Source organism: Gymnodraco acuticeps, unplaced genomic scaffold (assembly GCF_902827175.1).
Source record: "Gymnodraco acuticeps unplaced genomic scaffold, fGymAcu1.1, whole genome shotgun sequence".
Taxonomy (NCBI): domain Eukaryota; kingdom Metazoa; phylum Chordata; class Actinopteri; order Perciformes; family Bathydraconidae; genus Gymnodraco; species Gymnodraco acuticeps.
Genome location: NW_022991325.1, coordinates 1198402 through 1223337, shown reverse-complemented (window position 1 = coordinate 1223337; position 24936 = coordinate 1198402). Strand labels below are relative to the sequence as shown.

General features: G+C 41.6%; 1 protein-coding gene across 1 annotated transcript in view; it reads left to right on the top strand.

The window, feature by feature from the left end:
• The window catches only part of si:dkey-237i9.1 (SEC14-like protein 1), a 49264-nt gene that overhangs the window by 6992 nt on the left and 17336 nt on the right, over positions 1–24936 (top strand). The window contains 1 exon segment of the mRNA XM_034240362.1: positions 23409–23558. Coding sequence (XP_034096253.1) covers positions 23409–23558 — 150 coding nt within the window.

The window sequence follows — 24936 nt, the reverse complement described above, 5'->3', positions numbered from 1 at the left end:
TCTTTATCCCTTTTTAAAGTAAGTGAAACTGTTGTTTTGCCCACATCCGGACGCCAGCCAACTCAATTCCTAATGGAAACGCCTGCTTGGGCCTTATCGATGCGGCAGGCGTTGAAAATCAACAGCTACTCCGATCACTCCATGACTCCCGAGACTCCTATCTTTTTTTCTTCAATCACCTTCAAGATTGGGCATGTGAGTTATAGAGGTGGCAGTATTACTTGCAATCAAGTTGACACAATATATAAACATAACGAAAGAAAACATTTTTGAATAATAGAAAACAGCAGCCTTGAATTACCGGGTGGTGTTGCTTAACTTGTTTAGACTGTTTGCCTTTGTTTACACGCCATACAAATCAACTGAACAGGTTTTTACATGACAGTTAATCAAAGAGTCCGCTGTAAAGTGATTTATTGCAGAAACACCCGATGTTGAGGATTGCGTGTCACTTAAAGAGGCCAGCTCCTGATAGTACTGACTAGATTAGGATGGCGCCAGAGTGAAACCCACACCACAGCACCTTCAGTGTGCACCCTAATAGGAAACCCGGGACTTCCTTTGTAGATACTGAGGTGCAGATGGATGAGACTTTTGACCGCAAGCACACAAACGCGTTATCATTGATCTTGATGGACTTGTTATTGCTTCACAACAATTTTTTGGTTGTTGAGAGGTTTGGAGTATCACTGATGAAAGGAAGTACAGCAGCGGCTGTCTCTCAGCCCTTGATAGGGCTGCTGCATCTCAATAACAGGAAATGTAAGTGTTGTGTTGCTGCTGTTATCGCAGCGGCGCAGTCCCAGAGCCTCTGGTCTATCCTCGGGGGTGGCAGAGGAATTTCAAAAGCACAAAACAATACCCCTCCTACAGTTGTTTCAGGCCTGAAGGGACAGTTGCTTCTGGGACCACTGATGAAGAATGACTTCAGTAGCACTGAGCAGCACTGCCTCACCCTGGAATAACTTGATGCTTAAAAGACAGCTCTTTCCCTCATCCACCAGACATATATGTATGCTGCAGAGAGAGGGTATTAAAACAAGTCAATCAAAAACGTTCTTAGCTTATCCCCCTTTGTAGCTTTGGCCTTGCCCCTGTCCCAGAGAGTTTTCACAGGGGAAAGAACAGGATGTGCCCTGCTAGTGTAATGCCTGCTGCTGGAGAGCGAGTTTAAAAGAGTCTTGTAAAGCAATCATGTGTCATTGCTAAGAAAAACCTTGTAAAACGCACGATCAGAACAGATATTGTTTAGTAATTAGAGAACACAAAATCAAAGGATAAGCGGGACTTAATATATTAAACAGAAATGGGGAAAAAAATGCACAAAAGGGAGTATCATAAAAAGTAGAGGCAGAGGTTGTTAACCACTTATTAAGCTGGCCTCTGGGCAACAAGCATGTTTTTTTATATTCTTTTAATTTGAATGTTTTCCTCTGTGTAATATAATGATATTATGGATCTTCTTTATAATAATGATAATGACGCGTGTATTTATTAAGTGTACCTGTGAATGGTTTCTCCCAATCAAGTCATCTGAAGAACCTCTATAAATGAGCCAGTCTTCAGTCCGAGACAGAGCGGTGAACCTGTACAGAGAGGGGTGAACACCTACATGCTGGCTACTGTTCTCTTGTGGTGTTTTTGAAATAAAGTCACCATGGTTTGCAATTCTACCTCCTCTCGTGGTCGATTCTTTCCCTGGAAATCCAGCCGCAAAAGGGTCGCTGTCTCACACTCTGTTTGTACACTTTCTGTTTTCACCTCAGGTCAAAGAAACGCTTGCGGCTCCGTGTGTACGCCATATACGATCATTTCCTGAAAACGATGACGCCATAGCCCCGCCTCTCCCCACCTCTCCTGCTCCCTCCCGCGTCATTACTGATGCGTTTCGACAACAACAACAATGGCGGATCACAGGGTTGCGTTCGTTCCCCCAACGCTACTGACCATGATACACATTTTAGTGCAAAATCTACAGCTCCTCTACCACAACCATCAGCAACAATAATAATATAATAATAATCGTCATCGCTCTTATTCGCAGCTTTTGGTGTATTTTGTGGCGGAAGTACAGCGCCACTTACAGGCCCGGCATATGTACTACAGCGTGTCCAGTGTTTTCGAGAGTTTTCGTGTGGACGGACACGTTTCTTGAACCGTTTCCGTGTGGACGGAAGACTTTTTTGAAAACGACTAAGGTTCATTTTCGTCTCCGTGTGGACAGGGCCTGACTGGAACCGGTTGTTTGATCAGGAACAAGTTGTTACCAAAGACTTATTAACGAGGCCCTGGTGTATTACTGAACATTATTTGTTTCCTCTAACCCAGGGTTGCACAAACTGTTCTGTCACAATTGTGTAATTGTATAGGTCAAAAACAAACGGGGACAAGCAGTGAAAACGAGGTAACGGAGGGGTCTGCGATTCTTATACAATACACTGTTTGTCAAATTCAGCAAATTTCTCATCACGGGCCGCTAGCTGTCCCTTCTGTATGTGTACCAAAAAAAAGAGTGTGTGTACACAGAACTGGCTTTGTAAATAAAGTGTTTGGTAGAATTTGTTTTTGTTTGAAGCTTCTATGCAGGTTTTCGTTTGACATTTGACCGTACGTGCTTTTCCTTAATTTGTGAGCGATACATCGACAGAGCAAAGAAATGTTTCATAGAGATAAAAATATTGATATTGAACGCAAAAAAAATATGGATGCTGAATATTGTATGAAAACACATGTTGGGAATTTTGAAAATGATGACATCCATCTTATTTCAATATATTCAGATTTAAATGTCCATATAGCATGAGAACAACGTTGGCAAACCACTTAAATGTTTAGAGATATCCAACTAAAAGCACTCGGCACAGCCACATAAAATAGGTTGGAGCACTCCGGAAAAGATGCTGGAACTAAGAAAAAACCTTATTAAGAGTTTGAACAAAAAAACGTTCTCAGCCTTATCTGTTAAGTGGTCATCACATGACTTATGATAGTTGGTCGGAGAAGTCATGTTTGAAGTTTTGGTACTGTGTTCAACTGAATCACCAGCTTTGTGTCAATTCATAGAAAACAAACCTTCCAGATCTTTCTTTTGATTCCTGTTGCTAGTGTCTGTTATGCTGCTGCCCTGACCTGCATTTAAGTTTAGTTTCTGTTCCTATATTCTGAAAAAAATGTGTCTCGTAAGGAAATGCTTCATTCAATCTGAGCCCCAATCATGTAAATAAGGACATTTTATTCTAAGAAGCACATGTGTCTGATATATGCATATCCTTGTGTGTTTGACCTGTTGGTCTAACAGCACCAACACCCAGCTATTAGCAGAGCTCATGTTACCAGGTTTGATTATATTCTAGTTAAGGTAACCACTTGGGAGCCCACATCCTTTCCATCTGCTAATTCTGGCCTTGTTGCACCACGAACTACTTTGAGCTCCTTGTTCCTCCTACAACCTAGAATATGTGGGTCATCCCGCACCTTTTCCAAGTGTCGGAACGCCAACACTTTGTTTAGTGCACAGTAAACGCAGACCAGCCGGTGTTTCTAAACTTGGTTCGTCCTGCTGCCTGCCGCCTTTATTTCCGTCTAGCCTGGCTAAGCGCTGAGTGGCAGTGCCAGGTCGACATTCTATCCCATAATGTCCTGACCCACTTATGGCCCGGTCTGGTTACCTCTTTTGCAACCCAGTTCTATGGCACATCAGCATTACTCTTTTGTCTTAATCCAGCTGTCTGCTTTTCTGTCGCGTATAAGACCCAATGTTCTCATGTGTACACGCGTGTACTAGTTCATCAAAAATCTTCACTTGCCTGGACAGAGAAATGGCGTTGTTTTATTCATTTTTTTTGGGAAAGGCAGCGTGGGTCATTAAAAAAAGAGAACACGGATTAATAGAAAGATAACACTTCGCTCATATTACTCATTCAGACTGAGCTCCTAAAGGGAGATTTCATGTGATGAATGAAAGTACGCCGGCTGCAGTGAAATGTTTGCTGACCTAGCTGTTTATGCATCATTAGCTTGTTGCACCTGTCTTCTGAATGAATCTGTCACAGCTCTGCCCGCAGTGTCTAATTCACTTACTCGGCTTGATGCTGTTTGCCAAAAAACAATGAAGAGTTATGACCCGCTACGGGGAAAGGAGCTTAGGATCCAGCGCGCTGCTTCAAGCGCCATTAATAAGGGACCATATCATCCCCACCATGTGACTCTGGGAGCCTATGAGAAAAATCTGGAGCCCGTTTCATTCACTGATTCAGTCATTCACCCTCTTTCCTGCTGCAAGGTCGAGATGCTGCCCCAGCATCTCCCCTCCCCCACCCTGCTCTGCCAGACACAGATAAATGTGTACGCACATACTCTTACACAATGACCCTTTAGCGTGTTTAACAGCCTGGCAATGGCTAGTGACTCAGATCTATGCAGCAGAATTGTGACGTTATTAGGAGTGTGTACAGTATACTGTGACAGTCTATGCATGTATGTGTATGCTTTCATACATTTTTTTATGATAATATTTGGCTTGATTTTTAGGGTTGAAGCTCTTTTTTTCTTTTGTGTTAATGTCTATTAATGCTGGGGCTGCCTTTTTGTTTTGAGTGAAATTATGGGGGAAATTACGTTTTATTCAGAGTTTTTTTTTCCCACTAACGCAAGGTAACACTACCTTCCATGAGTTTTTTCATACGCCACAGTGTGAATTGTAGGTGACAAACAAGCCACATACATTGTCTCCATGTTGACTGCCAGTGTTCAACATTCACTGGAAATATTCTCAGAAATCTTCAACAGCATTTACACTAACCGTTAAACACAAGTTTCCTCACATTAATAAAACCGTCAAATGTTGTCCTAGTGTTGGCAGAACAGTGGCTATGCTTTGCCAGCACCTCTCTTTCCTTTACTGTAATGCAGGATATAAATATTGCTGCAGTTTCCAGTAACTAGTAACCTAGGAAGAATTCTAATCCTGGAATGGTTTGTTCCTGTTTGGAGAACAGTCATGATGGGCTGTGCAGTTCATCTTAAATGTTAAACATATATTGCTACAGCGGTTGTCGCATGTCATACAATGCCCAGTCACACTTTTTTCAAACTAGCTACATTTGCTGGAAGTTCAACTTTTAAGGGGCTTATTTTAAATCCATTAATTCTAAGTGTGTTTAATAACAGATGCCTTTAATCATTTCTGAAACTAGAATCATTCACAATTGGGACTTCTGTTCGTAATTCTCCTTCTATTTTAGTATGTTTTGTATTGTCAGCAGCATTTGTTTGTACAAGGCAAGTCTTCAGACTTCAAATCTTGTCTTCAGTCATCATGTGGGAACATCGTTGTTCCAGCAATTCCTTTTTTGAATGAGCTGACAGAGTTAAAGCTTAATCTTATGTCTCAGTAAGCCTTATACTAGAAAATATGTATATAATCAGCATTACTGTGATCTACAGATGGCTATCCTGCTGCTTTTGATTCCCTGGTGCGCACGCACATATGTCCAGTCATGCATGTCTAATCTAGCACTGCAGTTTAGCATATTGCACGGCCCACCAAATATTTCGGACCTTACATTTATATAGGGGCTGCGATGGGCTGATTCTGTGTGATTGTATGGTTTAGAAACTGAATTGCATTTAACTACAGATTTGAGACTCTGCCAAGAATGAAAACCAGATATCTGACTGCATGTTAATGTTTAAATGTCAAACACAGGTTTAATGCATGTTAGTAGAATGATGTCATGTGTGCCTCTCCTGTATGAATGTTTGTTGGGCTATTCTTGCAGAATAAGAGCAAAATCCTAGGACTTCTTAAGTAAAAAGTCTTAAAAGATAGGGTTGTTCCGAGCAGTTCTGCCATTACAATGCACACTGTAGCAGTGAGATGACTGGAAGGAGAGGAGTGGGTGGTATGGCATGCAGAGACCAAACACTCTATTGTTGCACTCTCCAATCAGCAGCTTGTTCTCCTTCCCACCCAACATTCACCTACGCCCGATGCTTTGTGACCTGATGGGTGGAGAACTGTTTAACCCTGGGGAAACCTTGACATACATCTTTTCAAAAAGATGTTTTGATGTGATGGCAGTTTAAAATCATGAATATATATTTTCATAAATGGTTTAATATGTTGAAGCACTTAACAAAAGCAAGTGTATTTATACAGTACTATATCAACACTGGAGCCTTTGTCCCCGTAGAAGCTGTTCAACTGGTTGGGCCGGCCATGGAGAGCACGGATACATTACAGGAGTGGTTTACCTACAAACACTCACTCGGGCAGCTCCCTATTGAAAAGCTCACATTCATGTCAATGGGTGTTTAGTCATAGTGAAACCCGTCTTTGTAAAGCCTAATGGACCCAAGTGAGGCCCCGCTGCTTTCCATTGTTTGAATGATAATGAGACCCAGCTGCAAATCCTTTTGATAAATCAATAGTCAGAAAATCCCTGGTAAATATTGACTGATCTCAAAGACGTGTTAAGTGACAATGACTCAAGTACCAGATAAATGATGTCCTAAAAAAAGCCTGGAAAATGAAATTAGATGATTCATACAAAAATGATGATTATCCGTGGTGTTGTTTTAAGAAGCGGAACACCAAACCTGTTGTATTAAATAAAATCTCACGAATGGAAATATAGAACTCAACCACAGAAACAATTGATCTGTTTTTGGTTTGACTATTATACAAAGGGTGAGACCGTTTCTTCCTAGAACAACTAGTACTTTGATAAACAAGTGTAGCCTGTCTGAATTGAAACCTGCTATTTGCTCTGAATAGGTATATCTTATGTAATTTATTAACACCTGTGTTTTTTTTCACATTTCCCTGAGCATTTGAGTGAGTTTAGCTGAATTTCCAAGCTGCCTGCTCAGTAACTTTCCTCCTGCTCTCCCCGAATCCTTGTCGATGATCTAGTTTGGAGTTTATAGCTTGGCTCTCTGAAATGAAAACCAGGAGGAATGTTCCTCCTCTTCACGTGCTGTTCTGTTAACCAACTCCTTTCTAACCTATTCACCTCAAATTATGTAAACAGATGCCTGCGAGGCCTTTTGCGTCACCCCCTATTATTTTCAGAAGTGAGTTGTATGTCTGTGACAATCAGTCTCATGAGTGAACATGACACTGTGTGTCCTATAGCAGCACTCGCTTATTAATCATTAGGCATTATAGTCTCTCAAATGTACTTTTTAACCCAATTGACAGTTTTCTAACATCTACTTTGCAAGAAACATGTGACTGGTCTAGTGTGCAGGGCAGAGTCCTTTTTTTATAATGCTGTTTCTCAACCCCTGTAATGTTGTTTGCAACAGGAACCAGGGTTGCCTGAGGTGGTTTGTCGGAACTAATGATTTTTGCCTACAAGCGTTGGTTAAATGACGTCACACCCCCACCAGCAGCAAACACTCAAAACTAGCTTGGTAGTATCTGACGTCAACGGTGGTGTGTATTTGTAATACAAAATGTATTGGGTCATTGGCGGAAATATATGAGAGCAGCTTCAGAGAAAACCTTTCGCAGCTAACAACTGAGCTATCCAGTGGCCCCAAACTCAACTTTCTGACCGTTATAGCAATACATTGGATATTGCTATAGTTCGCATTTGGACACACTTATGCAACCAAACAGGAAATGAAAGTACAGAAATATATAAGACACAGCAATGCTGAAATGTTAAATATGTATTTTGAGTGTTTTATGGGGGATATTGCAGGTATCTTTTCATGCCAAAAGAAAAACTGATTTTAAGTTGGGATGAGCACTGACTGAGCTCCACTGCAGCTTGTAGTCAATGTCAACAGAGAACCCGATACTAATCCTGTCACTTGGGGGCCTATAAGAGGACATTTCTACTAATCTGTTGCAAAAAAGTGCCTTTAGCCAGTCAGCCTGGTCTCAACGCATTTATTCTGATTAAGGAACCGTTAAAACGTGTCAGCATTCAACTATCTTTTGGTTGCTGCTATCTATATGTCCTGCTTGCTTGCAATGTCCCTTGTGTATTTGTACACTACTGATTCCATTGCTTTGAACAACTGTATGTCCTTTTCCAATCTTTAATATGCCCTCCACATAATTTTCATTATCTCCAGAGATGGTTCATGCTACCAAGGAAGTAGTGTTTTCCAATTGATATTGGTCCCAAGAAACCTATAGGCAGAGGGTTTGTATTACCCATAGTTGATTGGTCCTCACCTTATTTTCATGTTTGACAGTAAGTGGTGTAGTAATGCGTATTTCTGTAGGCAGACCCGGAATTTAGCATGGCATGGGATTTGTCCAATGGAGTTTGGATTATTGCAGAAAATAAGAACTGCAGCAAACACACATTAATGATATTTAAATGCTTTGTTCAGCAGGATATTCTCCACATATTGACCACTTTTATAATAGGGAAATGGAACTAAAAGTAACAAAAACAAAGTATGTTTTTAGTCTGGAAGCTACAGGAGAATGGGCTTGTCTAACAAAAACTGAGTAGCCTTGTGTGCCACGTTGTTTTGGGCTTGTGCTGTTGAAATACCAGAACCTTTATCATCAAGTTGGTGCATGTCATTCCGTGGCGTTTTATGGTTCTTGTGAACAGCTGTATATTGGTAGAAACATTGCACAAGAGCTATTGTTATGTTACCAAAGAGTTGCCTTTGGGAAGGGTGTTTCTTTAGTTCCATCCAATTCAGTGCAACCATTTTGTGGTACAGTATTGCAATATATTGGTCGACTCCCTCCGACACACATCTCTTACCACAGTCACGTTTCTGTCATGCCACCTCAATGTGCAGTAACAGAATGCTTAATATATAGACAGAAAACATATTTTGTATTCTCTATTGTAAATATGGAACTTCTTCTTTCCCATGAATCTGTTATCTTATCTCGTATCTCTCTATTCTCAGTGTTGTGGCTCGTCTAGTATTAATATGACTCGGCAGCATTGTAACTAGTAACCTGTTTATTATACTTGCCAAGTAGATTGATACTGCTACTTAGTACTACAAGTTCTCAAACATGTTCTCTCTGAACCCTTTAAAGCAGGGGTGGGGTACCTTTTTCCTCTCAAGGGCCATTTCAATTTTTTCAACATCCTCCGAGGGCTGTACAAATGATTGACCTCTGCTTAAAAACACTAAAATCACAGCCCATTCATTTCACCTTTCTTTCATGCTGTGCAAAGAAAAAGCAACCTCTTAATCCAGATATTTTACCATGACTCGTGCCTGCATTCACGTGCACGGTTGTGGCATGACCACCAAAACAGAAAGATGATTTAAGTGGGGGGGGATGCTGTTGAGGGATGTATCCATACATCTATGGAAACATCCCTCAACACCCATTTGAAACAGAGATGAAAGCAGATTTTATTTTTTCTTTATGGATATTTTACAAATCACTCCCCTTTCAAACTGTATTCTTTTACTGTCATATAGTATTTTATACCTGTTTACTTTATTCTCTTGTTTTTTTTACAACTATAATGATCATATAAAGATGTGCCTTTACCTCACTGGTTGTAGAAAAAGCTTCTTATATTCGTTAGCATAGCTAGCTAACCAGATGCTAATAACAACAAAGTTATTGACTGTATGATCAGGATGACAGATGAACAGATCGCCACTGGGCTTTCAACTAAAGACACAGCCAAGCAAAAACTGCAGCATGTGTACGGCTCCTTATGGGTTCTGCACTTTTTGGAAGTGCCGGAGCGACGTTCTGGTGCTCTCCGTCAGAACTACACCACTGTCAGACGAGACATATACCACGTGATGACACGTTAGGCTTGTTCAAGGACCCTGACCTTGGCCAGGAAAAACAGGCACTCGCTTGTTTAATTCCTTTGCGGTCTAGATTTCTTTCATTTTTTTCTTTTTTGCGTGTGTTTTTAAATTACCTCGAGGGCCATACCAAATGCTCTGGCGGGCCATATACGGCACGGAGGCCGGAGGTTCCCCACCCCTGCTTTAAAGCAAATGCAGGTCAACTACTGACACACCTAGTGCAAGCACATTCCTGCTCATCTGTGTTGTTTGGTATGAATGTTACTTCTTGTGGCCTTGTTTTCTTAATTGACATTAGGGTTAGGTGATTTAATTATATATAATGTGTGACAATATAGTTAGTTGTGTCAGACATGTTAACATACCTGCTTATCTTTTTATTGTATATGTCTTGGTGTAGAGAGGACCAAGACATTCATTATTACAAACCAATAAGCCTGACTGTTTCAGGGCAAGGTTGGAGTTTTTCAATGTTTTTTTCTTCAATTTGATAACGTAGGCTACGTTGATTTTAAAGCAGCAACAAGCAACTATTTTCCCTGTCAAATAGTTGCTTGGTTGGTAAAACAAACATAAGAAAATAATGAAACATTTCCATTACAATTGACCTAAGCCAGAGCCATTACATTTCCCAACGATTTTAAACGTATATAAGTACAACACCGAGAAAAGCAACAAATCCACACATTTGAGAAACTACAACCAGAGAAAAAGTGCTGATTAACAATGTTAGTATCTCAATCAACTAATCAATTCAGGTCACCCTTGAAAAAGAGATCTTTTGATCTCAAGGGGCTTTCACCTGGTTAAATAAAGGCTACAAACAAATTCATTGACTCATATTTTCAGCAGTCCTTGATTTGCTCAAAGTAAAGTTGTGATTTCAGCAGAGATATCACACTTACACTTCAGCATGTTATTAATAATAACATAACAACTTGGAATGTTCTTATTCTCTTCCTGTTTTTGTTTGGATCGTGCTTGGAGTTATATTTAACTTTTTTGTTGTTGTTGTATTGCCATAAACCAAAGCCAGATAATGGCTGGGCTGCCTGCCAACGCTCGAGTTGTCTTGCAAAGTAGTATGTTATGCCTGTAAATAAAGCCCTTTGTAATCTTAAAATGTATTATGTATCCCCTCGGAACTCTTGGATTTCCTGAATCTCCCTTCCTCAGAAAAATAGGAAAAAATCATTCAATACCCATGCCGTTATCCACATTGTGTGCTGTCCACAGAGAGAAGGTTTTCTATGTATGCAGGAAGGGATCAAATGAGCATGTATTGTTTCTGAATGTTCTCTCATACGCCCCTGAAAAGCACATCCAGGAACCTGTAATCAGTCAGCTGAGGTGTGTCTAAACATACATATCAACATGGAGAGTGGAGGAGAACATTCCTGCAGACTTTCTTACTTATGGTTAGTTGTTTTAGTTAGCCTGGATAAATGTATATTATATGTTTTCATAGACAGGTGCAGTGATGTTGAGGCAGCTGCGGAAGTTAGCATCGCAAGGTGTCCTTCAACAAAAAGCAATGGGATTTTCCCATTGGATTTCGTGATATTGCAGAAACAAGATCTTTGGCAAACACACGTTTATTTTACTTAAACATTTTCTTGCGCAAGATAATTCCACATATCTACATCACTTATACGGTTTTAGAAACGTAAAGCATTTGCCAGAAATAAAAAGCTAAGGTTCGGCCATAAACAAACTACATCACGGTCGCATGGCTGCACATCGTGTGATGACGTTAAGAACTTTCATTTTGTTTTCTGGGTTTTAGGACTCATTACTGCATCACGTTATTGTCTTATTCTGTTTGTGGTGTATTTGTATATTTATTTATTAACCAGGGACGGTTCACATTAATAAACATTGCAGTTTTCCTCTAAATGTCAACATTCCAGAGTTGGCTAATTTGGCTAACCATGTCATTTGTTTTCCCTCTAAAAATAAACCATATCCCTGGTTTACAACAAGTCATCCTGACTCATTTATTTGTCCTAACACCAACTAAAGGCGTACTCCAAATAGCTTCCAAATGACTAAACCTATGAATACAACATGTCAAGTGTTTCTCATAAAACTCTGTAGTGAGTACTTTTCCTCTGAATATTAGCAGGAAATGCAGTCAGATAGTTTGCTGTGTCTCAGCTTTTCTGTGTTTGTTTGCCAGTGTGTTTTCATATCATCTCTAATGCCCCGGCCACACGAGGACGAAAACGGTCGTTTGCGTTACTGTTTAGTGTCATATAGACCGTTCGGCCACACGAGGACGACCGAATACGGCACTAAACGACTGCGGAAACGATAACGGGTCCCAAGGTGGATAGAACGGCATACGCAACGCTCTGGGGGGTCCAACGGCTCCGTGTGTACACCCTATACGATCATTTTCTGATAATGATGAGGCAATAGCCCCGCCTCTCCCCACCTCTGCTGCTCACCCCCGCGTCAAAGTAAACTGCACACTGAATTCAGATTATTTATCTTTCTCTCGATATGGACATAAACGCGAGTGAAGTCTAATCTGACAGGACGGAGACACCTCTCAAACTACCTAAACTAGTTATAAATATGTTTATTTTTACTGTCGGCCGGGTCACTCATTACTGGATCAGCTGCTGCATGAAACAGACACTGGCGCTGTCCAAAGAGAGGGAGGAAAAAGAGAGGCTCCGTGTATTTTATTATTATATTATATAGAGTCGTTATTCATTTGTTTTAAAGCTCAATAAATAACAAAGAAGACCTTTGACCGGCACTTTTATAATTTTGTCGGAAGATTTAAACTTTAATACACGTTGACTGGCGAAAAACTCTGCCCGGTTCCCTCGGCCCCCACCGCAGAGAATAAACAGGACAACCGTGACAACCATGCTTCTTCGCTGCTTTTGTGGAGGAAGTTACAGCGCCACGTACAGGCTCCTGCTATGTACTGCAGCTTCTCCAGCGGTTGGAGCTAAACGGAGCGGTCTCGTGTGGACAGACACTATCCGGATGACTATTGCGTGTGGATGGAAGCTTTTTTGCGATTGCGTTTGCGTTAATCCTATGCGTTTAGCCGTTTTCGTCCTCGTGTGGCCGGGGCATAAGCTTTCCTCTCTAAGCACCTTCATCTTAAAACTGCCAAAATGTTCCCATGTTCCCATTCACCAGAAAAGCCAGCTGATAAAAATAGCAGAGGCCGACCTCAGGGCTTTCTGTTGTGTTGATTACACAACCATTTTCATTATCTCCAGAGATGGTTCATGCTACCAAGGAAGTAGTGTTTTCACATTGATATTGGTCCCAAGAGACCTATAGGCAGAGGGTTTGTATTACCCATAGTTGAATGGATCAGCCTAGGGCAGGTTATTACAAATTAGCGGAACTAATGTGGTTCCTATAACCATACAGCACCATACTGTACTATTCCTAAATACATTACAAGAAGAGCCATACTCACATGTAGCTGTGTACTGTGAGTCACGCCTGCAGAGAACGTCACAGCATGACGTGTGACTGAATGAGGGTTTAGAAAGTGTCATGAGGTAAATGCAGACTAGATCCTGTTGATGTTGAGTTGACACATCCTGGACAAAATATAGAACAGAGTTTAATTAACATGTTCTAATGTAAATACCACTTGCGCAGGAAGTACTTTCAAGAGATTGATGAGACAAAATGTGTATGTTCCAGTAGAGTTAGTTAGAGTTTTAAAGAATAACAGGTCACTGCCTTATGACACTGCCACTCAAAGCAAGCTGCCATTCATTAATACTAAACAATTGACTCTGATCTACTGTCGTCTGGATTGACTCTGGTGGTTTCAAGTTTTGATCCTTGAAGGGGGTGGAACGTTTTTTTACTCCTCTCTGTCATGCTCTCTCCTACAGCCGCCATTACATGATATGCAAATTAGGCGATGACGTTAGGGACTTCTGGCGACTTTTCGGACAGCCAATAGATACTTTCCTTACTATGGAGTTGGCAACACTGTGGAGCAGGCCCTTACATTCACTTTTTCAGGAATAACCTGGTATCATGACCCTCCTGTTTTGTTTTTTTTACACTAAAACAGCATGGTTGTTTTCAGTGCACAAAGGGCAGCTAAAAGTTGTGCTGCTTGTTACTTTTGTCTTGTTTCATTGAGTAGTACAAGGCTTCTTTTTCCCTTTAGTGGTTTACTGTCTCATAGTGTAAACCCTATGTTTTTGTACAGTATGTAATCCTATTGTGTTAAAATACGCATTTGTGGTCGAGTTTGTTGTTGGTGTATGGTTGTTTTTAATGTGTTTACACTCAGTGGTGTTGTGCTGACGGCAGTACAAAGCCTGCGCTCAGTGTTCCAGAGCATCAGGGCTGAAAAACAGAGCTCAGCATTCACTCGGTCAGTGGACAGTGGGCAGCTGGGTGGCTCAGTAGCCCTGGCAGTGGTATGCCAAGAGCTGCTGAACCCTACTGACTGCCGACTCGCACACAACAGCTGCTGCTGAAATGGCAGCCCAATTGCTGGTGCTCAGTTCTTATTGCAGTGGACGCAGGTTCGAATCCGGGCTGCATCACATCCTCCATCTCCTCCTTTCAAATCTAGCTCTCTAATAAAGTCTAAAAATAAATATTAAAACAACTGTCTTAACTAGGGCTGTTTAATATAACGTTTCAGTATCGCAGGACGTACGTGGTTAGCAAATAATAAGTCCGCTTCAGCAATCCAAAAAGTTAATAAATAAATAGGCATAGCATCCGTGTCACACTGCTAAAACTTGGTCATTTATGCGATGGCTGCTGGAATAAAGCTGTATATAAACCAGCTGACATTGCAAATCATACTGCAATGGCATTATCAGTCATAATAATCCCAACTAGTTAGATCGTTTTTTCCAAATGGTGCAGCTCTGATTTAAGATCACTAGTCATACAAATTAAACATTTGTATTAAACAGTGTTATGCAAATGACTCAATCATTAATAGTGGTTCAAATGTGCTAGCTTTTGTTCAACTTTGACATTCATGGCACAGTGATCTACATTCTCATGGCTTTCAATTGAGCTTAAAGACATATTGAGGGTTGTCCTGTGCTCCATGGAAAACCAATCCTTTATTCGAGACACTCTGCTGACACTAACTCAGCCGACCCTGACAGTCTTGTGAGCATCACTTGTTCTTTCAGTTGATCTCGCAAAGTCTTTCCCTGATTCACTTTCTCAGGCACGGTTATCTTGTCCATCTCCATTGATGAAGTGGTAGATTTGCACTGCAACATTCCCCCCAGTCTGTTTTTCCTTCCCTGTTCCTTTTTTTAAATGTCACTATTCACCCAATTGCTCAATCACTTAGATAAAGGCATCCTTTCATGTCTTAGAAACTCAATTCTGGACAGAGTTTCCAAAATGAAGGAAATCGCTGTTGGGTTTTTCAGGAAGGATATACGATATAAGAGTCTCAGACCAACTCAGCGTTATCATGCCATCTCCAGCCCAGTGAGTTTGCTGTTGAGTCTAGCCTGGTCTCTAGACTTTGCTGCAACCATGCAACATCTGCTCCAATATGTAAGAACTGTGACTATAAAGAAAAGTAAGAATATTGCCAGCCAAGGCCCTGTTGCATAAGAGCAGAGTTTGCCTGTGTGTTGCTTTCATGAGAACACTTCATTTGGAGGCACAGTGTGACCCGTGGGCACAGCAGCTCTTGTTGTGTATTAAGCCCTTTATTGTAAAGGAATTAAAAAGTGCTTTAGTTAAATGTGGGCCAGTGAGAAGTTTGGAATGGTGCAAAGGAAAAGGAGCCTTTGTTGTGGTCTCTCACTTGATTGCAGCAGCTATTCTCTGCCCACCTATTCACATTCTCCAGTCACTCTTGGCTCAATACTTGCATTCTTATAGAGTATGCAAACTGTTTTCTAATAATTGTTATATAAGCTGGAATTACATGCTTAAAGTTTATAGGGATTTATATGTTTCTCATGCTGCAAAGTGCTACGGGTCAGCTTTGAACCTGCATTTGAACAACCATTAAAGTGGAAATATTCTGCTCATTTACAGGTTAATATTAGTGTTAAGTTCCTCTACTGGGACATGTCTCCGTGCTTTAATGTCAAAAAGCTCTTTATTTGTCTCATACTGCCTGTGCTGCTCTTTTCACCCTCTGTCTGAAATCAGAGCCCAGTCTGCTCTGATTGGTTAGCTGTCTGGCTCTCTTGGGATTGGTCAACTGCTTACAGATGTGTTGGAAATGTCCCGCCTCTAAGCAAATGCATGTACAAAGTGTTGGAGTGCTAGCCAATAGAAGCGTAAATGATAAAAAGTAATGTTGTCACTATGTGGCGGAAGAAAACACAGGAGTCCAATGGAGGCGTTTCAGGCTGGGGGCGGAGTGTGTGGGAGAGAAACTCCCTCTGGAGGGAACACATGGATTTGAGCCTTTGCAGACCATTTACATGCACAGAAAGCTATATTACACACTACAGGAAAGGGAAACACCCTAACCACAATATGACCTCTTTAAAGGTCACCTATTATGTAAAATCCTCTTCTTCATGTCTCTTCTTCATCAACATGTGTCCCCTCTTCTTCATGTCTCTTCTTCATCAACATGTGTCCCCTCTTCTTCATGTCTCTTCTACATCAACATGTGCCCCCTCTTCTTCATGTCTCTTCTACATCAACATGTGTCCCCTCTTCTTCATGTCTCTTCTACATCAACATGTGTCCCCTCTTCTTCATGTCTCTTCTACATCAACATGTGTCCCCTCTTCTTCATGTCTCTTCTACATCAACATGTGTCCCCTCTTCTTCATGTCTCTTCTACATCAACATGTGTCCCCTCTTCTTCATGTCTCTTCTACATCAACATGTGTCCCCTCTTCTTCATGTCTCTTCTACATCAACATGTGTCCCCTCTTCTTCATGTCTCTTCTACATCAACATGTGTCCCCTCTTCTTCATGTCTCTTCTACATCAACATGTGTCCCCTCTTCTTCATGTCTCTTCTACATCAACATGTGTCCCCTCTTCTTCATGTCTCTTCTACATCAACATGTGTCCCCTCTTCTTCATGTCTCTTCTACATCAACATGTGTCCCCTCTTCTTCATGTCTCTTCTACATCAACATGTGTCCCCTCTTCTTCATGTCTCTTCTACATCAACATGTGTCCCCTCTTCTCCATGTCTCTTCTACATCAACATGTGTCCCCTCTTCTTCATATCTCTTCTACATCAACATGTGTCCCCTCTTCTTCATGTCTCTTCTACATCAACATGTTGTCCCCTCTTCTTCATGTCTCTTCTTCATCAACATGTGTCCCCTCTTCTTCATGTCTCTTCTTCATCAACATGTGTCCCCTCTTCTTCATGTCTCTTCTACATCAACATGTGTCCCCTCTTCTTCATGTCTCATGTCTCTTCTACATCAACATGTGTCCCCTCTTCTTCATGTCTCTTCTACATCAACATGTGTCCCCTCTTCTTCATGTCTCTTCTACATCAACATGTGTCCCCTCTTCTTCATGTCTCTTCTACATCAACATGTGTCCCCTCTTCTTCATGTCTCTTCTACATCAACATGTGTCCCCTCTTCTTCATGTCTCTTCTACATCAACATGTGTCCCCTCTTCTGCATGTCTCTTCTACATCAACATGTGTCCCCTCTTCTTCATGTCTCCTCTACATCAACATGTGTCCCCTCTTCTTCATGTCTCTTCTACATCAACATGTGTCTCTTCTACATCAACATGTGTCCCCTCTTCATGTCTCTTCTACATCAACATGTGTCCCCTCTTCTTCATGTCTCTTCTTACATCAACATGTGTCCCCTCTTCTTCATGTCTCTTCTACATCAACATGTGTCCCCTCTTCTTCATGTCTCTTCTACATCAACATGTGTCCCCTCTTCTTCATGTCTCTTCTACATCAACATGTGTCCCCTCTTCTTCATGTCTCTTCTACATCAACATGTGTCCCCTCTTCTTCATGTCTCTTCTACATCAACATGTGTCCCCTCTTCTTCATGTCTCTTCTACATCAACATGTGTCCCCTCTTCTTCATGTCTCTCTACATCAACATGTGTCCCCTCTTCTTCATGTCTCTTCTACATCAACATGTGTCCCCTCTTCTTCATGTCTCTTCTACATCAACATGTGTCCCCTCTTCTTCATGTCTCTTCTACATCAACATGTGTCCCCTCTTCTTCATGTCTCTTCTACATCAACATGTGTCCCCTCTTCTTCAACGTCTCTCTTCTACATCAACATGTGTCCCCTCTTCTTCATGTCTCTTCTACATCAAACATGTGTCCCCTCTTCTTCATGTCTCTTCTACATCAACATGTGTCCCCTCTCTTCATGTCTCTTCTACATCAACATGTGTCCCCTCTTCTTCATGTCTCTTTCTACATCAACATGTGTCCCCTCTTCTTCATGTCTCTTCTACATCAACATGTGTCCCCTCTTCTTCATGTCTCTTCTACATCAACATGTGTCCCCTCTTCTTCATGTCTCTTCTACATCAACATGTGTCCCCTCTTCTTCATGTCTCTTCTACATCAACATGTGTCCCCTCTTCTTCATGTCTCTTCTACATCAACATGTGTCCCCTCTTCTTCATGTCTCTTCTACATCAAACATGTGTCCCTCTTCTTCATGTCTCTTCTTCATCAACATGTGTCCCCTCTTCTTCATGTCTCTTCTACATCAACATGTGTCCCCTCTTCTCCATGTCTCTTCTACATCAACATGTGTCCCCTCTCTCTCATGTCTCTTCTACATCAACATGTGTCCCCTCTTCTTCATGTCTCTCTACATCAACATGTGTCCCCTCTTCTTCATGTCTCTTCTACATCAACATGTGTCCCCTCTTCTTCATGTCTCTTCTACATCAACATGTGTCCCCTCTTCTTCATGTCTCTTCTACATCAACATGTGTCCCCTCTTCTTCATGTCTCTTCTACATCAACATGTGTCCCCTCTTCTTCATGTCTCTTCTACATCAACATGTGTCCCCTCTTCTTCATGTCTCTTCTACATCAACATGTGTCCCCTCTTCTTCATGTCTCTTCTACATCAACATGTGTCCCCTCTTCTTCATGTCTCTTCTACATCAACATGTGTCCCCTCTTCTTCATGTCTCTTCTACATCAATCATGTGTCCCCTCTTCTTCATGTCTCTTCTACATCAACATGTGTCCCCTCTTCTTCATGTCTCTTCTACATCAACATGTGTCCCCTCTTCTTCATGTCTCTTCTACATCAACATGTGTCCCCTCTTCTCATGTCTCTTCTACATCAACATGTGTCCCTCTCTTCATGTCTCTTCTACATCAACATGTGTCCCCTCTTCTTCATGTCTCTTCTACATACATGTGTCCCCTCTTCTTCATGTCTCTTCTACATCAACATGTGTCCCTCTTCTTCATGTCTCTTCTACATCAACATGTGTCCCCTCTTCTTATCATGTCTCTTCTACATCAACATGTGTCCCCTTCTTCATGTCTCTTCTACATCAACATGTGTCCCCTCTTCTTCATGTCTCTCTACATCAACATGTGTCCCTCTTCTTCATGTCTCTCTCTACATCAACATGTGTCCCCTCTTCTTCAGTCTCTTCTACATCAACATGTGTCCCCTCTTCTTATGTCTCTTCTCATCAACATGTGTCCCCTCTTCTCATGTCTCTTCTACATCAACATGTGTCCCTCTTCTCCATGTCTCTTCTACATCAACGGTGTCCCCCTTCTTCATGTCTCTTCTACATCAACATGTGTCCCCTCTTCTTCATGTCCCTCTGCTTCATTTACATCAACATGTGTCCCCTCTTCTTCATGTCTCTTCTACATCAACATGTGTCCCCTCTTCTCATGTCTCTGCTACTATCAACATGTGTCCCCTCTTCTTCAGTCTCTTCTACATCAACATGTGTCCCCTCTTCTTCATGTCTCTTCTACATCAACAGTGTCCCCTCTTCTTCATGTCTCTTCTACATCAACATGTGTCCCCTCTTCTTCTGTCTCTTCTACATCAACATGTGTCCCCGCTTTCTTCCTGTCTCTTCTAATCAACATGTGTCCCCTCTTCTTCATGTCTCTCTACATCAACATGTGTCCCCCTCTTCTTCATGTCTCTTCTACATCAACACGTGTCCCCTCTTCTTCAATGTCTCTTCTACATCAACACGTGTCCCCTCTTCTTCTTGTCTCTTCTACATCAACACGGTCCCCCTCTTCTTCATGTCTCTTCTACATCAACACGTGTCCCTCTTCTTCATGTCTCTTCTACATCAACACGTGTCCCCTCTTCTTCATGTCTCTTCTACATCAACATGTGTCCCCTGCTTCTTCATGTCCTCTTCTACATCAACATGTGGTCCCCTCTTCTTCATGTCTCTTCTACAATCAACATGTGTCCCCTCTTCTTCATGTCTCTTCTACATCAACATGTGTCCCCCTCTTCTTCATGTCTCTTCTACATCAACATGTGTCCCCTCTTCTTCATGTCTCTTCTACATCACATGTGTCCCCTCTTCTTCATGTCTCTTCTACATCAACATGTGTCCCCTCTTCTTCATGTCTCTTCCACATCAACATGTGTCCCCTCTTCTCATGTCTCTTCTACATCAACATGTGTCCCCTCTTCTTCATGTCTCTCTTCATCAACATTTGTCCCCTCTTCTTCAGTCTCTTCCACATCCAACATGTGTCCCCTCTTCTTCATGTCTCTTCCTACATCAACATGTGTCCCCTCTTCTTCATGTCTCTTCCACATCAACATGTGTCCCCTCTTCTTCTTGTCTCTTCTACATCAACATGTGTCCCCTCTTCTTCATGTCTCTTCTACATCAACATGTGTCCCCTCTTCTTCATGTCTCTTCTACATCAACATGTGTCCCCTCTTCTTCATGTCTCTTCTACATCAACATGTGTCCCCTCTTCTTCATGTCTCTTCTACATCAACATGTGTCCCCTCTTCTTCATGTCTCTTCTACATCAACATGTGTCCCCTCTTCTTCATGTCTCTTCTACATCAACATGTGTCCCCTCTTCTTCATGTCTCTTCTTCATCAACATGTGTCCCCTCTTCTTCATGTCTCTTCTACATCAACATGTGTCCCCTCTTCTTCATGTCTCTTCTACATCAAACATGTGTCCCCTCTCTTCATGTCTCTTCTTCATCAACATGTGTCCCCTCTTCTTCATGTCTCTTCTAATCAACATGTGTCCCCATCATTCTTCATGTCTCTTCTACATCAACATGTGTCCCCTCTTCTTCATGTCTCTTCTACATCAACATGTGTCCCCTCTTCTTCATGTCTCTTCTACATCAACATGTGTCCCCTCTTCTTCATGTCTCTTCTACATCAACATGTGTCCCCTCTTCTTCATGTCTCTTCTACATCAACATGTGTCCCCTCTTCTTCATATCTCTTCTACATCAACATGTGTCCCCTCTTCTTCATGTCTCTTCTACATCAACATGTGTCCCCCTTTTCTTCATGTCTCTTCTACATCAACATATGTCCCCCTCTTCTTCATGTCTCTTCTACATCAACATGTGTCCCCTCTTCTTCATGTCTCTTCTACATCAACCATGTGTCCCCGTCTTCTTCATGTCCTCTTTCTACATCACATGTTTCCCCTCTTCTTCATGTCTCTTCTACATCAACATGTGTCCCCTCTTCTTCATGTCTCTTCTACATCAACATGTGTCCCCTCTTCTTCATGTCTCTTCTACATCAACATGTGTCCCCTCTTCTCCATGTCTCTTCTACATCAACATGTGTCCCCTCTCTTCTTCATGTCTCTTCTACATCAACATGTGTCCCCTCTTCTTCATGTCTCTTCTACATCAACATGTGTCCCCTCTTCTTCATGTCTCTTCTTACATCACATGTGTCCCCTCTTCTTCATGTCTCTTCTACATCAACATGTGTCCCCTCTTCTTCATGTCTCTTCTACATCAACATGTGTCCCCCTCTTCTTCATGTCTCCTTCTACATCAACATGTGTCCCCTCTTCTTCATGTCTCTTTACTCTCTTCTACATCAACATGTGTCCCCTCTTCTTCATGTCTCTCTACATCAACATATGTCCCCTCTTCTTCATGTCTCTTCTACATCAACATGTGTCCCCTCTTCTTCATGTCTCTTCTACATCAACATGTGTCCCCTCTTCTTCATGTCTCTTCTACATCAACATGTTTCCCCTCTTCTTCATGTCTCTTCTACATCAAATGTTTCCCCTCTTCTTCATGTCTCTTCTACATCAACATGTGTCCCCTCTTCTTCATGTCATCTTCTACATCAACAGTGTCCCCTCTTCTTCATGTCTCTTCTACATCAACATGTGTCCCCTCTTCTTCATGTCTCTTCTCATCAACATGTGTCCCCTCTTCTCCATGTCTCTTCTTACATTAACATGTGTCCCCTCTTCTTCATGTCTCTTCTACATCAACATGTGTCCCCTCTTCTTCATGTCTCTTCTTCATCAACATGTGTCCCGACTCTTCTTCATGTCTCTTCTACATCAACATGGTCCCCTCTTCTTCATGGTCTCTTCTAATCAACTGTGTCCCCTCTTCTTCATGTCTCTTCTCATCAACATGTGTCCCCTCTTCTTCATGTCTCTTCTACATCAACATGTGTCCCCTCTTCTTCATATCTCTTCTACATCAACATGTGTCCCCTCTTCTTCATGTCTCTTCTTCATCAACATGTGTCCCCTCTTCTTCATGTCTCTTCTACATCAACATGTGTCCCCTCTTCTTCATATCTCTTCTACATCAACATGTGTCCCTTTTTCTTCATGTTTCCTCTAACATCAACATGTGTCCCCTCTTCTTCATGTCTCTTCTAACATCACATGTGTCCCCTCTTCTTCATGTCTCTTCTACATCAACATGGTTTGTCCCCTCTTCTTCATGTCTCTTCTACATCAACATGTGTCCCCTCTTCTTCATGTCCTTCTTCTACATCAACATGTTTCCCCTCTTCTTCATGTTCTCTTCTAATTCAACATGTGTCCCCTCTCCTTCATGTCTCTTCTACATCAACGATGTGTACCCCTCTTCTTCATGTCTATTCTACATTCAACATGTTGTCCCCTCTTCTTCATGTCTCTTCTACATCAACATTGTTGCTCCCCTCTTCTTCATGTCTTTCTCTACATCAACATGTGTCCCCTCTTCTCCATGTCTCTTCTACACAACATGTGTCCCCTCTTCTTCATGTCTCTTCTACATCAACATGCTGTCCCCTCTTTCTTCATTGGTCTCTTCTTACATCAACATTGGTGTCCCCTATCTTTCTTTTGTCCTGATCCATTTCTATAAAAACTTGTCTGAAAATGAGCTGATCAGATTTTGCCAACCATTAGCCAATCACCAACCAAGGTAACCCCCCCCCCCCCCCCCCCCCCCTTATCACCTGAATCTCCTCCTAGAGCACCATTGAGTTCTTTGTAACCAAATGTCTCTCAGAGGGGCGTGGGGAGGGGCTCCTTGTTTTCATCTAAAGTAACAGACAGAGAATCAGCACTTTAGAAACAGGGAAACCTTTTTAACTTTTCTCTTTGAGAATGAAACTGAATACCTAAAAGATATCCTCCCAGATTAAAAACCTGTGTGTGAGCTGACAATTCTGCTTCCTTTTCTTTTTCAGGCTTATGAACGCCGGTTCCCCACATGTCACCTGATCCCTATGTTTGTGGCGAGTGACGTGGTGGAAGAGGAGACCAACGAGGACGGCTCCACCACCCGAGTGCAGCGCCGCTGCGCCCTGGATGTTGACGCCCCGCGCCTGCTCAAAAGGGTACGATGCACATAAGATCGTCAGCTAATGGGCATCTCAATTATAGCATTGAATACACAAAAAGGACACACCAGTATGATAAGATGACAATACCAGCTTACACACACAAAACAACCTTCTTTTCTTTTCTTTTCATTCTTTATTTATTTGGGGTCACATTATAATACAAGTACAGTTTTTCAAATCATATATTTTTAGAGACCCGAAAGTGACAAATGAAATAGCAAACAAAATTAGTCAAAGTAAAATAAAAACGAAAAAGTACACAGGGGTTGTTTGAAATAGCAAATGTCTACACATGTACATATGCATTCATATCAACATACATATATACATTCAATACACACCTATACATATACATTCAATCGGTGTATAGAAACAGTCAAACAAGGGATGGTCGTCTTTGGGATATGTAAATTCTCCACTTTTTCCATATTTCTTCAAATGTGTTTTCCTGAAGCCTCATTGAGAAGGTGATTCTTTCCATAACATGGATTTTGTCGTACCAGTTGTCGAGAGAATTGATATCCGCTTTGAGACATTTTCTAGTTATTGCTTTTTTTGCTGCAACAGTAAGAATTCCAAGTAATTGTTTTGTTTTGGAGTTTGGAATGTACGAGCCCAAATAGAAATTCGTCCCAGTTTAAAGGGATTTTTTCCTGTAGTACTATTTCAATTTCCATATGGATCTTTTGCCAAAAAGTTACTAGTAAAGGGCAAGCCCAAAACAAATGGTAGTGATGTGCTAACTGAGAACCACATTTCCTCCAGCAGCTGGGGTCCCTCGATGATGTGATGACTGAGCAGGGCTGAAAAAGTACCTGCTCAGCATCTTCCAAGTAAACATCCTGTAGGTGCCTGAGCTCGAGATCTTCCATTGAAAAGTACAGCCATTTGTCCAGACTTCGTCAGGGATGGGTTTTTGTTTCGTTTTCCCATTTGTGTTTTATATAGAAAGTATTTTCCTTTTTAATATCTTGAAGAGGTTGGTAAAGTTTTGAGATTACTTTCATCCCACATGTGTCTGATGTGTATGCACTGGTGAAAACTATTAATAAAGGGTTTTCAAGGGCCTTCTGGCTGTCTGACAGGGAACTATTTAAGTAGTGACGTACCTGTAGAAATCTAAAAAAAAATCACCGTTATTCAATCCATATCGTTAGTTTAGTGTTTGAAAATCAAACATGGTTCCTTTGCTGAAAAATGTGCAATATGAAGGAAGACCATGTTTGGCCCAAGCCTTTACATTTTGTATCTAGCTTGCTCGGGGTGAAATCAAGATCATGTGAGCACCATCTTAATATCTTCATTTCCTCCAGCAAGTCACTCCTGGTAAGGACCCTTAACCATCATTTTAAGGAGAGGTTTATCCAACTGT